Raw genomic sequence first — 18,526 nt, forward strand, 5'->3', positions numbered from 1 at the left:
ACTTATCCATTCTTCTTTGGTGGGAAATTCTTCTGCTGACCAGAGACAAGTGGCTGATGAAGATGATAGACTATGCCGAAATGGCGAAAATGACCGGGAAAATCAGAAACCAGGAAGAGAGGAACTTTAATAAAGAATGGGAAAATTTTACAATGTACTTAAGAGAACACCGTAAACATCTAAAAACTTGGGCAGGATTTGAGTAACGCGTGTAATGTACTAAAAACTAAGGTAAAAATGGATTATTTAAGAAAACTAGAGAAAATATGTGAGGCAGTTGAAAATGGAAACCATGGAAGGGTGGAGGGGAGTCAAAGGATTAGGGAATCCTAAATGCTGGTGATGGTGTCTAATGTTTGAATTTAAATGTTTAGTGTAAAACTGAATAAAAAAGATTGTACAAAGGAACTTCTTTCTTCTTTCCTTTTCTGTGCATAAAGAATCCTAGTTGCTGCTGTTATATACATAAACAACTTCAACATTTTTGGGGGTATTTCTGCCCCAATAATACCTAACAAAAACGCTTCAGGCTTTTTTATATATATATACTCATTTTAAACAATTAAAAAAAAAAATCTCATCACGTATAATTTCCCCAAACACCCTCGCTACTCCTCAAATCGTATAAATTTTTCAGACCTTCCCCGAGTGCTTGAGGGCAAATTACCTGGCTCCGCCGCCCCCCAGCACTAAAGCGATGGTGTTGCCTGTGAGGACTCTCGCCAGGCGGGAGAAGTCGCTGTGGAGATCGGCATTCTTCTCGAAGACCTTCTCATACATCTCCCTCTGCAGTGGGGGAAGCAGAAAAAGAAGGGAAGGGGGCTATTTCCACCAGCCTCCAAAGAAGCAGGAGAATGTGAAGGGGAGTCCTCAAGAGTTTGCCTGCTTCAAGGCATCAACTTTTCCCATCCAGAGAAAGGCACTCAAAATACCATATTTTTCGCTCTATAAGATGCACCAGACCACAAGACGCACCTAGTTTTTGGAGGAGGAAAACAAGGAAAAAAATATTCTGAATCTCAGAAGCCAGAACAGCAAGAGGGATCGCTGCTCAGTGAAAGCAGCAATCCCTCTTGCTGTTTTGGCTTCTGGGATAGCTGCGCAGCCTGCATTCACTCCATAAGACGCACACACATTTCCCCTTACTTTTTAGGAGGGAAAAAGTGAGTCTTATAGAGCAAAAAATACAGTAGGCACCCGGTGGGGAGGGAGGTCCACTCACCTAGCAGCAGAGCCCAAACAACAAAGCACACTTTCCCATTTCAGGAGCTGAGAGGTAGGGTTGTGCAATGGTTAGAGAGTCAGCCTAGGAGACTAGGGTTCAAATCTGCACTTGGCCATGAAGCTCAATGGCAGGGGTGGACTTTGGTAAACTTTGAGCAAGACTAAAATTTGGCGCGCACCCCCCCCCCCAAATGCGTTATACGTAGGGCTGCCTCTGGAGACGGTTCGGAAACTTCAGCTAGTGCAGAATTCAGTTGCTCATCGGAGCAAGACAGTTTGAGCATCTTACACCGATCCTGGTCTGACTGCCCTGGCCACCAATTAGTATCTGGGCCCAACTCGAAGTGCCGGTTTTGACCTATAAAGCTTTAAACGACTCAGGGTCACAATACCTTAAGGACTGCCTCTTTCCATATGAACCTACCCAGACCCTGATATCATCTTCTGAGGCCTTCCTTCATGTGCATCCTCCTTGAGAGGTTTGGAGGGTGGCAACACGAGAACGGGGCCTTCTCTGCAGTGGCTCCCTGTCTGTGGAATGCTGTCCCCAGGGAAGTTCGCCTGGTGCCTTCATTATACACCTTTAGGCGCAAGGCCAAAATTTTCCTTTTTAACCTGGCCTTTGGTTGACCCGATCAACATTCTACACTCTTTTAAAATGTGGCTCTTTTTTAGGGGGGTGTTATTAGGTTATTGTTTTTATTTTATATAGTGTGATCTTTTCTGTGAACCGCCCTGAGACCTCCAGATATAGGGCAGTATATAAATTCAACAAATAAATAAATAAAATAAAACAAATCTCTATTATGGCTCGTCTCAGTTTTGGGCCCTTTAGCTTGGCGCCCGGTGCAGTGGAACTGCCCGCAGCATCCTAAATCTGATGTCGTCACTGCCTTGGGACAGTCACCGCCTCTCACACCCCAACAACAGGGTTGTCGCGAGGATTGAATGGGAGAACCACATAAGCCACCTTGAGCTATTTGGAGGGAAGAAGACAGGGTACAAATGCGACAACAAACAAATACCGCATTTTTTGCTCTATAAGATGCACCAGACCATCAGATGCACCTAATTTCTGTCCTAGCTTATGGGATGGCCGCGTGCAGCCTCTCCTGGGCAGAGGATGAAGGCTCCCCTTGCCCAGGAGAGGCTGCGCGTGGCTAAGCAAGAAGCCAGGACAGCCAGCGGGATCGCAGCGCAGCAGTGTGTGCAGCTCTTGGGGGCTTTTCCCCGAGGAGGGAGAACCACACACACGCTCCACGCGGCTCTTTAAAGGGAGCGCTAAGCAGAGCCTCCAGCCTGCATTCGCTCCGTAAGACGCACACACATTTCCCCTTACTTTTTAGGAGGGGAAAAGTGTGTCTTATAGAGCGAAAAATACGGCAAATAAGCAGGGGAGGGGGTAGGTGTGGGAGGGAAGGAAGCTTGGAGTGAAGGGAAACACTATGCAAAAGCGAGTGGGGTTCTAGCGAGGAAGACGACAAGGAGATCCAGGGTGCTAAGCTCAAACAAAATGGATTCAGGGGCAGGCAGTAACATCCTCCTAAGAACGGGCAACTAAGCCTTGCCAGGGAGAGCAGTGGGATGAAGGGACAGGCTTTTGGGTGGCGAACACACATGGGAAAGTGGAATTGGCTGGTACCAGCTTGTTTGGGCTGCGTCTGGAGAAGACCCGACGCGGGCATTTGATGTGCAGGTGTCCCGAGCACCAGCTGCGCATGTTGAGCCACTCCACGGTGCGGGCAGGGCTGGGGCCGTCCTCCCGGTGCAAGAGGATGAGCTGCTTCAAGGCTCGGACGGCCGTGCTCTCCAGCATCTGCTCCAGCTGGGGAAAAGCAGAGAGAAGAAGGACATGGTGGGCAGGTCCTCTTTTTATCATCAACTAATAATCATAAATAAATAAGAATAAAAATGTGCACCCCACCCCCAAGGCCATTCCATTGTAACTATCCAACCTCCCAATATTTCAACACCTCTTGCGATGGTTTGACCACTTTCTGTTTTAACGGTACAAATTCTACAAACTCCCTCCATATCTCCTCAAAATCATTTCTCCTACATATTCCTCACCTTTATAATTAATAGCTATATCCCACACCTCTTTATACCATTCTTCCATTTTATAGTCTGCTTGCCCCTTCTACTTCTTAGCTATCATAATTCATGCAGCTGTCAATAAATTTGTGAGCGAGTCCTTCATAACCTTCCACCCCATCGTAAATTGATAACAATGCTACCTCTGGACTTTCGCTCAGCTTTAACCCAGTGATTTGTGTTATCTCCTTAAACACCCTTTGCCAAAAAATTTGTAGAGATTTACACCTCCACCACATGTGAACACAATTCCCTGTTTCCTGGCCTCCCCTCCAACATAACACTGAATATTCCTTGTTTATTTGATTTAATCTGACTGGTGTTAAATACCATCTCCAAACTAATTTATAGTAATTTTCTTTGATTCTTATAGACATTTTCAACGTACGTCCTCTTGCCTCTGCCAAGGGCTCCCTGATCCCTCCCTCCCGGGCCTCCGATCCCAGCAGAGCACACCTCGCTTCCCAGACCCTGCTCACCTCGCCCAGGGTGGGCTCTTGGTCCCCAAGGCCCACAATGAGGATGCAGTCGGCTTGGCGGATGCAGCGCACAGTCCAAGGGGTCAGGGTGCAGTCGGTCTGGTACAGCACAATGCGATGGATGTCCTCTTGCTGGGCCAGCCAGCCAGACAGGCGGTATTCATGGATGCTGGAGGGTGTTTGGGGACATGGGAAATTTATTTTTATTTACTGCCATTTTTTATAGCCCACCTTTCAGGATGTGAACCCTACCAAGGTGGTTGACAAGCAGTATTCAACTATGTGTTTTAAAAGCTACAACAATGATATTAAAAATAAAAGGCAAGCTTTCAGACTTGCACAAACAAGACTTCTCTAACATTGAAAGCCTGAATTCTATTTCAACCCAAAGAAAAATGTTTAATTATAATTGGGGAGAAAAGGACAGCCGTTCATGTTCTCACTGTATCCTCCTCACTAGGTGGTACTCAAGGTGAGGAACGGAGGTGGGAGAATAAATTTAGGGAAGTCAACCTTTCGCCTCTCTCCTTCCTATCCCCTCTTGACCCCGCAAAGTGCCCACCCTGCTGAAGAAGAGTTTGGATTTGATATCCCGCTTTATCACTACCCTAAGGAGTCTCAAAGCGGCTAACAATCTCCTTTCCCTTCCTCTCCCACAACAAACACTCTATGAGGTGAGTGAGGCTGAGAGACTTCAGAGAAGTGTGACTAGCCCAGGGTCACCCAGCAGCTGCATGTGGAGGAGCAGGGAATCAAACCCGGTTCACCAGCTTAACGAGACTACGGCTCTTACCCACTACACCACCACTGCTGAGCTTCTAGAAAACCTAATATATGGGAAATAACTGTGTACAGCTGAAAACGCTGGCAGCATTAAGATAAATTCAACAGTGTAAACAAGTTTTGATGGATGCAATAATGGAATACTGCATGGTATAGTTTTTGTAAAATACGCAGGGATTTGTGATATGCAAAATGAACCGTGGAAAGAGAAGAAGGGAAATCATTGATATCTTAAGGAAGTAAAATAAGTTTTTGAAATTGTAAAACAGAAAATGTAATAAAACCTCTAAACCCCTGGAAGAATCTGGCAATCACGACAATTCTGCCTTCGGACCCTGTGCAGGGGTACACAGGAGCACGCAGAGAACATACCTGTCCAGGGCGGAGGCCCCAAGACGGGCCCGGATGATGTCACTGGTGAGAAGCAAGGTTGGGCCTGAAAAATTCAGAAGAAAAGTGGTCATGACTGGTGGAGCCAGGGCCAAGGAATGGGAGACAGAGAGAGTGAGCGTGAGAGCGAGAGAGAAGAGCGCTGTAGTTGGGCTCACCAATGGCGTTCAGGGCGTGCTTGAGTTCCAGGGTGAAAGCTGCCATGGGAACGTCGTCACACACCGGGAGGACGGCCACCGTGGAGAGGTTGCTGGCTGGATTGGTCAACTCTGAGCTGGAGGTCATGCCCAGTCCAGAACCTAGAGGACGAGACCCAGTGAGCATGTGGCTGGCCCAAGCATTCTATGAATGAAAATGGGACTCTCTACACACTCCTACCTGGGAAAGGGCCACGCAGCTGCTGCAAGTTACCCAAGATCTTCTGGCTCAGTAGGTGTATAAGGCGAGTGACAACCTGTTTAAGGCAGAGGAAGTCAAGAAAACACAGGAACCAGCGAGTATCTCTGGCATGCTCAGCCTGGTTAAGCAGAAAGCCGGGTGAGCTGTTGTTGCCAGCTCCTGAGCAACACACACATTCATCTGATGTGGGGCTCTGAGCCAGGTATTGGATATACTATGAGCAAGGGGCTGGCTGGGCCACTTCCTTGCTTGAAGCTCACAGGACAGCCCTTCCTCTAGTCTTCCCTAAACAAAAAAGGTAAAGGTAAAGGACCCCTGGACGGTTAAGTCCAGTCAAAGACGACTATGGGTTGCGGTACTCATCTCGCTTTCAGGCTGAGGGAGCCAGCGTTTGTCCACAGAAAGCTTTCCAGGTCATGTGGCCAGCATGACTAAACCGCTTCTGACAACGGGACACTCTGACGGAAACCAGAGCACACAGAAATGCTGTTTACCTTCCCGCCACAGTGGTGCCTATTTATCTACTTGCACTGGTGTGCTTTCAAACTGCTGGGTGGCAGAAGCTGGGACAGAGCAATGGGAGCTCACACCGTTTGTGGGGATTCGAACTGCCAACCTTCTGACCCACAAGCCCAAGAGGCTCAGTGGTTTAGACCACAGCACCACCCGCATCAAGGTCCTAAATAAAACAACAATAACTTCCTGCACACATTTTTAAAAATAGCTCCCTGAATGTCATCACTTCTGGCTACAGCTTCACTCAGGCACTCAAGAGCAATTCTAAAGTGTACCCCTTGGTAGGATTCTCTCCAGCTACCCTTTATGGGGCAATGGACTCTAGCCTGATAATAATATTTGTAGGAGGCATCATGTTAAGTGTGAAGTAGCAACTTCTTGTAGCTGCTCTCACTCACCAAGGTGATGCAATATGCGTGTGTTTCAGAGGGTCTTTCTGCTACATGGCACAGCAAGTTCACGGCAGTCCAGGAGAAACTGCAATATGAGGATTTGCCTGCCTTCATCAATCAGATGTGTGGGTCTCAGCAACATCTCTGGTCATATTCAACAAACTTGGGATTAAGTTCATTTTGAAACAAGCAGAGGGCCCAGCACCCAATTAAAAACTGTCCAGAGAGTTTGCAGGCAGAAAAAGAAATTGCTAATTTGTTTTATAATCACCAGGAAAGTCAACTCTCTTTTTTCTGTGCGTTGTGCATTTATTCTCATGGAATTTTAATACATATTTTGGGCAGTAACTGCTTACAATGGTGTGGTAGATGTTAGAAAAGTGCTTTGTTATGGCTCCAAGCTTTGCTCTCTTGCGCTTTTACCACTACTCTCTTTACTTTGAGTGTTTATAAAGCTACTCTGCCTGGGTACATCTTCTGTCCCAAACACTTATCCCATATGTTTACTATGCCAGGAGTTTCATATTACAAATGATGCTGAAATAAGCCCTCAAACCAGTTGCACAAATTAAAGTACGCAAGTTCGGGACCTGTTTGTGAACCCTCATACATAACTTACTTTGAAGGCAGAATCTGGTATTTCTTAAGCACAGAATTCCTCACCACCCACCTGAGGATACCGTCGCTTGATGTTGTTGAGGGTCCCTTCTGGGAGCTTGGCCAGCTCTGTGTCCCTTACAGCGTGGACAGTGGTAGCTCGGACTTGGCGAGTCAGGGCTTCTACCTGAAGGGGCAAGAGGGGCAGGGGTGTCAGGAGTTCAGCCTACACTCAAGTAGGACCCTGGCAGAGACACATGCCCGACTGACATGTTCCCTCCCTCCTGGTTGATCATTTGGGAGCTTCATAAGCTTTCTTTAGCCTGAACATCACAGCGACTGATGCCAACCGACACTGGCACACTTAGGGATCCACAGAGTTTGTGCATCATGTGTGACAAACCTCAGCATTTTGGCTAATCTACTTTATTTACATATAAATACACACGGAGCACTGCAACATGGCTCCCTCTCTCTCTAGCATCGGACAGCAAAGAGAAAAAGAACAAAGGACAATAGTCCCACTTCACGGAACACAGTAACTCAAACATCCTGTCTCCGTCACTTCCCACTCTGTGGAGCCAAAACATATACTGTCATGTGAAAGACAAAAATCCCATGACTGCAATCATGGAGCAGGAATTCTAACATCGGGGTCACATTAAGCAGAATTCCTCGCATGAAACGGATGGTGTCAGAGCTGTGCCTGACAAATAATATGTTGGCATTAATGATTTATGATTAATGATTAATGATTTGGCAAGAGTCTGATAGTGATGCTTGTAAGTCCAGCTTAAAGGAAGAAAGGGGCCACTGTACCCTCTCTCCCAAGAACAACCTTTGGGACCAAATTGGGTGGGTAGGTCTCTTTGTCACAATTACAAGAAAATAGGCCTCTGTTCCAGGAAGACCTCCCCTGAGCAGGTCCCAAGGCTGCTGCAGATAGTTCACCAACTACACGGATCTGCTCAGAGGAGGATCTGTATCTGCAAGGAATCTAACATTTGCTGCAAGTCCCAATGTTCTGCTGGAACAGAGGGTATGCTGATAGAGAGCGCAGTTTGGTGGTGCTGTGAAATTCTCGGTCGGCAATTAATGGGGTCTCTCCAACCCTACTTGTAGAATCACTTGTAGAACCACTCTGTTTTCCGGTCTGTCTCCCTGAGCCTTTCACCCCTGGACAACTTCCCACCTTGAACTTGTATTTTCTGCTCACTATCTGCCCAACCAAACCACAACACTTTGCAAGGAGGGAGGAGCAAGTGGGCACAGTTGGGTCTCAGTTATGGCTTGTAAACCCTAGAAGTTACCAATGCCTTTGATTTGATAGGGGAAGTTGGGGGAGAGGGAGAGGGAGGGAGAGACTGTACCCGGGAGCAGAAGCATCCATTCAATGACTTAGAACTGCAGAACAAAAAAAATTCCTTCCAGTAGCACCTTAAAGACCAACTAAGTCAGTTCTTGGTATGAGCTTTCGTGTGCATGCACACTTCTTCAGATACACAGTGTGCATGCACACGAAAGCTCATACCAAGAACTGACTTAGTTGGTCTTTAAGGTGCTACTGGAAGGAATTTTTTTTGTTTTGACTATGGCAGACCAACACGGCTACCTATCTGTAATTAGAATTGCAGAGTTGGAGGGGACTTAGCCAGACACACAGAGCAGGCAAGCTGCCTAGCATTCCTCTCTGTCAGGGAACTGACATCGGAGCCGAGTGGAGAGGTAAGGCTCCCTAATGATGCCGGAGAGGGAACCAGCAAGGAGAGAGAGAGAGAGCTTCAGCTGGGGAGGGAAACCAAGGTGACACCAGGAAGAAAGGAGAGGCTGAGAGTACTTCGGAGGGGAGGCTCCAAGACTCTTCCAGTGAGATCAGTGAGGAGAGTGCAGGACCTCCGCTTGGCACACCCACTCTGCGCAGAAGGCTTCCGCGCAGAGAAGCGAGGAGGAGATTGGCTGTTAAGGAATTCTTATGTTGGAAGAAGTTTAGGAAATGCCCACTGACGGATTCTGCCAGTGACTGAGACAGTCGCGCTGTTAGGGCTGCCAAACCAGGGAAAGGTCCAGCTATACAATCAGCTCGGAGCAGTTTGGAATTTACGCACAAGCAACCCCAATTGCCATTACACTCTCCAAGACCCCCTTCTGCAACCCTCCGCTTAATAGCGACTCACCACTCCAATGAGGTCTCCACGGCCATATTCCCCAACCAGCTCCTTCTTGCCGTTGCCCTTCTGGATGACGGAGCGCAGCCGGCCATTCAGCACAATGTAGGTGCAGTCGGATCTGTCGCCTTGCCTGGGAAAAATGGAAAGAGGAGGAAACCCTGGTCAAATTGCCCTCCCCCTCTCTGCAGGGCATCTCTTTCGACGGCTGGCTTTAGGGGACAGCAGAGGCCATCACCAAAGAGAGATATAATAATAATAATAATAATAATAACAACAACAACAATAATAATATATTTATACTCTGCCCATCTGGTTGGGTTTCCTCAGCCACTCTGGGCAGCTCCCAACAGAATAATAATAATAATAATAATGCGATATAGCATCAAACATTAAGAAATTCCCTAAACAGGGCTGCCTTCAGATGTCTTCTAAAAGTCAGAAAGTTGTTTATTTCATTGACATCTGATGGGAGGCTGTTCCACAGGATGGTCCCTACTACCGGGAAGGCCCTCTGCCTGGTTCGCTGTAACCTCACTTCTGGCAGGGAGGGAACAGCTAGAAGGTCCTCAGAGCTGGACCTCAGTGTCCAGGCAGAACAATGGGGGTGGAGACGCTCCTTCAGGTATACTGGACCGAGGCTGTTTAGGGCTTTAAAGGTCAGCACTAATACTTTGAATTGTGCTTGGAAACTTACTGGGAGCCAATGTAGGTCTTTCAAGACCGGAGACTCCCAGTCTCCAGTCTAGCTGCCGCATTCTGGATTAGCTTGTAGTTTCCAGGTCACCTTCAAAGGTAGCCCCATGTAGAGCGCAGAAGGCCCTTGGAGCTGGACCTCAGGGCTGAGCAATGGGGGTGGAGGTGCTCCTTGAGGCATACTGGGCTGAGGCTGTTTGGAGAGTGGTTTGGAGAGAGGTTTGGATGGAAACATGGTGACATGGGGCGCATGGGGGGGGGGGAGGACCCACTGGGGCTTCCTAGCAAGAGGGTCCTCCTTCAGTGATGTCCTGGAAGCTCCTGATCCACTCCCCGCACTGAAGCAGCAGGAAAGGACGAGAAACTGCCCCGTGGGGAGGATAACTTCAGAGCCCTGCGCCAAGGAGAAATGGGGGGTTCTGGGCACAGGCTGGGCATGGGGGGCAACAGTGCTTGCCCTTTACCTGTAAAGTGCCCGGCCAGCCTCCACAGCCATCCAGTCAATAGCAAAGTCCATCTGGCGCACAAAGGGAGACATTCGAGCTGCTACCGTGTGAGCCACACTCAGGACCACACTGGGCTGTTCCCGCATAATCCTGGAGGGGGGGGGGAAGAATCGCAGGTTAGTGGTAGAGGAAGTTGCCCCAGTTTGGTTCCCCCCGCAGCCCTGCATTTCCAGGGCCAGCCCCAGGAAGCACTTCTGACTGGGACCCAGGAAAGGCCAGCCAGGGATCACTGTACAAGGCTAGCTGGAAAAGTGCCTGGGCTCAGTGCAAGGGCCAATTCACATACCAGAACTGAGTCACTACTAACAGCAGAACAGCCCTCCCCAAAAACGGGGAGCGGGACTCTTTTGAAGATGTGTTTTTTCCCTCAGGCTTTTAGATGTGTTTTTTTCCCTCAGGCTTTTACTGACAGCTAAAAGTGGGCCCTGCCCTTTTGAACACAAAGATCTTAATTACGATTGTAAGGATAATAATTTTATGATCGTGCTTTAAGATCTGTCCTTTTGAACTTTTATAATAATAATAATAATAATAAATTTTATTTATATCCCGCCCTCCCCAGCCGAAGCCAGGCTCAGGGCGGCTAACAAACACTAAAACAGTACAACATTATAAAACATTATAAAAATGAATTAAAATCAAAATTGATGGCAACCATAAACTAAAGTTTTGTAAAGATTGCCAAAGGAGGGAGTCAGGCTGCGCCCTGACCAAAGGCCAGGTGAAACAGCTCTGTCTTGCAGGCCCTGCGGAAAGATGTCAAATCCTGCAGGGTCCTTGTCTCTTGTGACAGAGCGTTCCACCAGGTTGGAGCCGCAGCTGAAAAAGCCCTGGCTCTAGTTGAGGCCAGCCTAACCTCTCTGTGGCTTGGGACCTTCAAGGTGTTTTTATTTGAAGATCGTAAGTTCCTCTGTGGGGCATACCAGGAGAGGCGGTCCCGTAGGTACGAGGGCCCTAGGCCGTATAGGGCTTTGAAGGTTAAAACCAGCACCTTAAACCTGATCCTGTACTCCACCGGGAGCCAGTGCAGCTGGTATAGCACCGGATGAATGTGATCTCTAAGCGAAGACCCCGTAAGGAGTCTCACTGCGGCATTTTGCACCCGCTGGAGTTTCTGGGTCAGTCTCAAGGGCAGCCCCACGTAGAGCGAGTTACAATAATCCAGTCTGGAGGTGACCGTCGCATGGATCACAGTGGCTAGGTCAGGGCGAGAGAGGTAAGGAGCCAACTGCTTAGCTTGGCGGAGATGAAAAAATGCCGCTTTTGTTATAGCTGCAATCTGTGCCTCCATGGAGAGGGAGGTATCGAAGATTACACCCAAACTCTTAACGGACGGTGCTGGCACTAATTGCACCCCCGCAAGAGATGGGAGTTGCCCCTCAGTCCCATGTCGTCCCGTCCCAGCCAGAGGACCTCTGTCTTCGAAGGATTTAACTTCAACCGGCTCCCACGTAACCATCCAGCCACAGCCTCCAAGCATCTGATCAGTGTGTCTGGGGCCGAGTCTGGGTGGCCGTCCATCAACAGATAGAGTTGGGTGTCATCAGCATACTGATGGCAGCCCAGCCCAAAACTCCGGACAAGCTGGGCGAGGGGGCGCATAAAGATGTTAAAAAGCATCGGGGAGAGTATTGCACCCTGGGGCACACCACACACCAAGAGTGGCGGGATGACAATTCCCCCCCAAGCGCCACCCTCTGTCCCCGACCAGAGAGAAACGAGCACAGCCATTGAAGGACTGTGCCCTGGATCCCCACGTCGGGGATTTTATGATCGCACACTTTGATCTGCCCTTTTGAACTTTTATTTCCCCCCTCAATTTTTAAAAATTTGATTTTACATGTGCAAAATTCCAGTCATACCACAACACTTTCCAAAAATACAAGATTCCCACAAATCTCTGGACTTCCCTCTTCCCCCTCTGTGGGTCTCGTTATTAATCCTTTTATCCAGCATCTTTTATAATAATCCAAATTTTAATATCTCAATTGTTTCCATAATTCTTGCTACATTGCAAGTGTTATTACAATCCGGCTAACAATTTTAACTCTTTGAATGGTCTCTAAGGTAAGTTATAAATTTTCCCTTTTGAACCTCATGACATTGTGCTCATCTTTACCTTTTGTACTTCATGATCATCAGGTCTATTTATTTATTTTTAATTAACTGGTGTGGCTTTTACTGGCTTAAACGGATGGTTTTACTGTACGCTTGAGTTTTGCAGAACAACATTTGGTGTGTTTTTTTTAAAAAAAATATAGTAACCAGTTTAATCCATTGCCCTGAATAATAAATGAATAATAAATATTAAAATAAAAAGATGGGGACTGTCATAGTACCAGTTTCAACCATCCCAGCCAATCCTTTTGTTTTCAAAGAGATTAGCCAGCACGCTGAAAAAGTAAAAGATTTCCAGTGGCTGCTTTGCTACTCAAGAAAGGAATGAATAATCCTTAGTGGTGGAGGATAGGAAAGCCCCTCTCCTCCCCCTGTCCCCGGACTGTAGCCACATTACCAGAATGAAGAATGAATGGAATCTGGGCTTTTCATTCTGCCCACCTGACCCTCCCTGGATCACATAGCAGAGGAGGAAGGATGGCAAAGGCGAAGAGAGTGGAAGTAACTAGGCAAGACTTGAGGAACAATATCAAGAGTCCAGGAGTGAGGAATGACAGGTGGGCAGGTGGGGAAAAAACAGGTACCGCATGGCAAGGCGTGGGTGGAGATGTGTTTCTCAGTTTGCATTTCTTAGTGCAGAACGTATTGATCTGATGTGTGTGATCTTTCCTATTCTACTTAATTCAAGAGGGTTCTGGAAGCTTCTCTGGGTGAAAGAAACTAGCAGAAGGTTCCTCATGTTTGGGTTATTCCTTCAGAGAAGCTGAGTACAGCTGGCTTAAACTGGTCCTGTTATCTCTTTCTGTCAAAGTCATGCTGACTGTAATAAGAGTATACAACAAAGAAAATCCCCTGTGTTGCAAAACAGAAAACTCTGAACAACCACAAGCAACATGCAGCTAATAATGTATTAACAATAAATTTGTAACATTATATTGTTCCACAATTGATAAACAACAAACATGTAAACATGCATAAAGTCACAAATTATAGGAGTCGAGTTCCATCAGCTTACTACACTTTTAAGTGATTGTTGATCCATTGCTATTAGATGTACCTGTATGGACAATCTATTTGCTGATAAAGAATCATCTTTGAAACAGTTCATCTATCCAGGAAAAACTGTTCTGTTTGCTGCTGTCTTTTGCTGCTCTCGGTATACTGTATTTCTACATTTGGAGCACTTACCACCGCATATTTGCAGGATATTGACTGTTGAAAGGCTTTTTGCCTCCATCTCAGTATTCTTTGATAGTCACTGACTACGCCAAATATTTCTGTTCATAGAACATTTATTGGACTCCTATCATTATGCACGTTTACATGTTTGTTGTTTATGAACTGAGAAACAATATAATGTTATAAATTTATTGTTAATACATTATTAGGTGCGCGTTGCTTGTGGTTGTTCAGACTATAATAAGAGGCCAGAAGGCGTCTGGGTTTCACTTTCTCTTTCTATCTCTTTTCCTTCTGGTGTGGTGTTCTGCAGATAGATAGTGTTAAGGCTTAGTCTTATTATAAGTTACTGTAAGTTAAGTCTAATGCAAGTGGATTCCTTATGGACAGTGCCAACCCTGAATGTATTGGATTTGTGACCATTATGCTCATTTGCCTTCAGTAGCAGTAAAGTTCTGCTGGATGCAATACAATTGCCTCTGGTCTATTTTGGAGGGGAATCTTGCAATGTGTTTGTACTCTGCTAACTACTGTATTTTTCGCTCTATAAGACGCACTTTTCCCCTCCTAAAAAGTAAGGGGAAATATGTGTGCATCTTATGGAGCGAATGCAGGCGGGATGCTCTGCTCAGCGCTCCCTTTAAAGAGCTGCGTGGAGTGTGTGTGCGGCTCTTGGGGGCTTTTCCCCGAGGAAGGAGAAGGGCTGCCCTTCTCCCTCCTCGGGGAAAAGCCCCCAAGAGCCACACACATGCTCCACATGCTCTTTAAAAGGGAGCGTGGCTCTTGGGGGAGCTTTAGCAGCGCGCAGCCTCTCCCGGACAACAGGAGCCTTCAGGAAAACAAGAAAAAAATATTCTGAATCCCATAAGCCAGGACAGCAAGCGGGATTGCTGCGCTGTGATCCCTCTTGCTGTCCTGGCTTCTGGGATTCAGAATATTTTTTTTTCTTGTTTTCCTCCTCCAAAAACTAGGTGCGTCTTATGGTCTGGTGCATCTTATAGAGCGAAAAATATGGTATACGCTGGAGTTCCATGACCGCATTCACGTGCCACTCACTCGTAAAAGTCGGACTTGGAGATCTTGAGGAAAGTGCAGTCGCGGTTGGCCTTGATGGTGAAGATGAGCGGCTCCCCAGTAAGCACGGCCAGCTGGCCCACCATCTCTCCGGGCTGCGTCAGGAAGAGGCACACGTCTTCGGCCTTGTCAATCATCCTCTGGTAAATGTGCAGGCAGCCCCAAAGCACAAAGTGCAGACTGACATCCTGCAAGAGAGATCAGCGTGAGCAGTGTCTCCCCAGGGAACAGGCTCACTTTGGAGCATGAAACCCAACAGCAGAGCTCTAGAAAAAGCACAGTATTATTTTTTTAACAAAATATTTTATTAAAGTTTTCTTGGTTTACAAAGGTATGCGCAATGTCTCTTTTTTCAAGTTACATTTTCCACAGGTCAGTTTAATTTTTGAGACATTAGGGTTACATTAGGTAGAAAAAAGGGGAAAAGAGGTGGAGGGGGCCTTGGTGGGTGGGGATGGGGTCGGGAGGCGATATTTCTATTTTGCTTAATGTATGTGTGGATTTTTGTGTCAGCACGTTCTCTTAGCTATTCGCTTGTGTTCCTTTGGTGGTGAGAGAAATTGTGGTTGGCCTAAGGTGCGGTTAAAAGCACAGTATTTTATACATTTTTTAAAGCCGAATTCTGCCCCTTACAATCCGAAATCACGTTTGCAGTTTCTGCTGAAGATTTCAAAATTCCAGGGCGGGCATTCTGACGGCGGCAACAAATACTTCTTGGAGCCAGCCTGGCATTCCGCTCCTTTTCTGTTGCTCCAGTTCTCATGCCCTCTCCCGATAGATTTATTCCCCTCCTTTTCTAGTCCATGACAAAAAATGTAAAAAAAAAGAAAAAAGGGTCTGTGCTTTAAATTCCACAGAGCAACAGCAAAACACAGAATTAGAAATGTAAGGCAGAGAGGAACCTCCAGCAAGATGAAAAACAAGTAACTCATGCAACTCACTATCTGTAAACACTCGTTCTATTTGCTTGTTGCTGTGTTTGGGTTTGCTGGTGCTAAGAGCCTGAGGCCATGGGGAGATATACCAGGAACCAGATCTAGAGTGCAATTGGGTCTTCAGTTCCTGGTCTCTGCATGAGCTGAAGCAAGAAAGATAACTGGAGCTGAAACTCGGAGGCCATCAGGCAGGTGGCAAAGTTAGAAGGCCAAGTTCTTGGTAACTAAGCATTAGTAGTCTGTCTATCAATTACAGGGAATTATGATATTACATCTCCCTAATATCTTCCATAGCTGGTTTGCTTGTTAAGTGCTAATCATGGACCCTGAGGCTCTGGGTTCAATCCTTTCACCTCCCAGTAAACTTAGACCACTATGATGTGCAAGGATTTGTTAATTTGTACACAAGTGCCCATCTCATTGTGTTAATTGCTAACTGTGAGTCAATTTAGTTCAATGGGTTGCAAATGAGTCCATGCCAGCATTAGAAAAATAATGATGATAATAATGATGATAATATTTATATCCACCCATCTGGGTGGCTTACAGCATACATAAAAATATAATACTAATAAGTAGTTTTATTTATACCCCGCCCTCCCCAGCCAAAGCCAGGCTCAGGGCGGCTAACAACCAATAATAAAAACAAGTTGAATGCATACAACTTAAAAACAAGATTAAAATGCAACATTAAAACATTAAAATGCAGCCTCATCACAGGAGGAGAAAGGAAAAAAGAAAGAAGGGGAGGGAATCAAACTGACTCCAAGCCTAAGGCCAGGCGGAACAACTCTGTCTTACAGGCCCTGCGGAAAGAAATCAGATCCCGCAGGGCCCTGGTCTCATGAGGCAGAGCGTTCCACCAGGCTGGAGCCAGTGTAGAGAAGGCCCTGGCTCTGGTTGAAGCCAATCTAACTTCCTTAGGGCCTGGGACCACTAGGGTGTTGCTATTTATGGACCTTGACGCTCTCTGTGGGGCATCCTGGGTGAGGCGGTCCGGTAGGTACGAGGGTCCTAGGCCGTGAAGGGCTTTAAAGGTCAAAACCAGCACCTTAAATCTGACCCTGTACTCTACCGGGAGTCAATGCAGCTGGAAAAGCACTGGGTGAATATGCTCCCATGGCAGGGACCCTGTGAAGAGCCTCGTTGCAGCATTCTGCACCCACTGGAGTTTCTGGGACAGCTTCAAGGGCAGCCCCGCATAGAGCGAATTACAGTAGTCAAGCCTAAATGTTTAATAAAACATTAAACGCTAAAAAAAAGAATATCTTATATAGATTACTAATAATACTAATAATGTTTACAGTTATACCCAAATTAAAATAACCGCCAACCCAACTAAATATTTGTGATGGGATAATGAGCTGCTTGTGCGTAAAAGCTTGATCCCTCTGGGGTTTGGCTGGTCACCCAAACCTAGGCACTAACGAAGCCCCCAAAGCATGACTCCGTCAGTCGCTGGTAGTATCCGACAGTGGGCGTCTACGGAACTTACTCCAACATAAAAGTTGTTTGACGGACATGTGCCTCCTGGACTCTCTGCGTGACAGCTTCCGGCGAGGGGTGGGGGTTGCTAAAGGGGGTCTTGTTACCTCCTCACTGTTCTCACTAGAAGTATCCCAGAGCCTCTCCCCCGATTCCCTTTCCGCTGGAACTCCTGCTCTCCCCCTACTGGTTCCTTCTTCTGCTGTAGAGTCTCTCCTATTCTCCTGGAGCCTCTCCACCACCTGTCCCTCCGATGGCAGTTCCCTGACAACATTTAACCAGCCTCAACCCAACAAAAACAAAACAGAAGAACCAAAATTAAAACTGTTTAAAACATTTTAAAACATGTTAGCTAGTTTCCCCAATCCAATATTTGGTCCTTCTGGCCCTCCATGGCGAAGAAAGGTCTTTTAAGGTCACCCAACCACAAGTCCTATGAGTGCTTAAGAACCACACCTTCCAATGCCTTTCTGGCCTCCTCTTGGTAACCTGACCAGCTCCAACGCAACCTGCCCCCTGCTTAGCTTGGAAACCCTTCCCAATGCTGAACTTAAATTTGCCTGCCTACAGTTTCATAGTATCACTTCTTGTCCTGTCCATAGATGCCCCAAAAGATCCAAGAGACAATCGAGGGCCTACAATAATATAAAATAAATAATATAAAATAATATAAAACGAGGCTGAAGGAACCAGAGAGCAGAAGTCGCAGCAAAGGAAGAATGGATACAAAAACTTACGGAATATGCATAAATCGTGAAACTTACCGGAAAAATAAGAAATCAAGATAACAATTTTTTAAATAAAAGAATGGAAATGGACTATTGCATATTTACAGATAAATTGTAGACAGTTAAGAACATTGGCAGGATTACTGTAATAACCTGCAGTTTTATAAGAGTATATATTTAAAGAAGATGACTAAATGAGCAAATTAAGTTAATTTGGCTATGCAGAAGATATTAAAAATAAATTTAAGGAACCACAGAAAGAGGCGGAAAGAAGTCAAGTTTTGAAATGTCAAAATGATTGTAAATAAAGTGAAACGTATAAACTTGAAAAGTATAAATAAAAAAATTAAACAATAATAAAAGCAAGCAGAGGGTGTGGAGAAAGGCTTGGGGAGGCAGGATTTTCTAAGAAACATGTCCATCAAACATTGGGGGGGCAGCACTAGATGTAGTCTACTGGTAAAGGCAATTATTTTATGAGAGAGAGGGTGACAAAGAGAGGGGAATGTGCACTTTCCAATTCTTTCCTGTGCTTCATCATTGCATCCTCTCACTATATAGTGTGTGTGTGTGTGTGTTTGTGTGTGTGTGTGTGTGCTGGTCCTGTGGGTTACCCGAGAGGCAAGGTCCAAGACCGGTCTGTGGTCAAAGGTGCAACATGGAGGCAGTCTGTATGAGCTGAAGCTGGGTGCAGGGCAGGGAGTCGGGTGAAGTCAGGAACAGGCTTGCAAGCAAGGAGCCAGGGCGGCTCAAGAGCTCAGGCAGG

At 46.5% G+C, this 18,526-nt stretch overlaps 1 protein-coding gene across 14 annotated transcripts in view; it reads right to left on the bottom strand.

The window, feature by feature from the left end:
* The window catches only part of PNPLA6 (patatin like domain 6, lysophospholipase), a 79,273-nt gene that overhangs the window by 27,020 nt on the left and 33,727 nt on the right, over positions 1-18,526 (bottom strand). For 10 of the 14 annotated variants that reach the window (XR_014559309.1, XR_014559310.1, XM_083718356.1 and 7 more), the window contains exons 17-26: positions 14,595-14,800; positions 10,200-10,331; positions 9,049-9,172; positions 6,948-7,061; positions 5,349-5,424; positions 5,129-5,269; positions 4,953-5,016; positions 3,798-3,966; positions 2,867-3,049; positions 668-786 (exon numbers count right to left, since the gene is read on the bottom strand). Coding sequence is in view for 12 of the 14 variants with exons in the window: in XM_083718356.1 (XP_083574482.1) it covers positions 668-786; positions 2,867-3,049; positions 3,798-3,966; positions 4,953-5,016; positions 5,129-5,269; positions 5,349-5,424; positions 6,948-7,061; positions 9,049-9,172; positions 10,200-10,331; positions 14,595-14,800 (1,328 nt within the window). In the remaining 2 variants the exon portion in view is untranslated. Of the gene's footprint in view, positions 1-667; positions 787-2,866; positions 3,050-3,797; positions 3,967-4,952; positions 5,017-5,128; positions 5,270-5,348; positions 5,425-6,947; positions 7,062-9,044; positions 9,173-10,199; positions 10,332-14,594; positions 14,801-18,526 lie in introns of all 14 variants that reach the window. The other 4 variants (XM_083718366.1, XM_083718360.1, XM_083718363.1 and 1 more) reach the window with 1 other exon arrangement.

Source organism: Podarcis gaigeae (assembly GCF_964106915.1).
Source record: "Podarcis gaigeae genome assembly, chromosome: 17".
Taxonomy (NCBI): Eukaryota; Metazoa; Chordata; class Lepidosauria; order Squamata; family Lacertidae; genus Podarcis; species Podarcis gaigeae.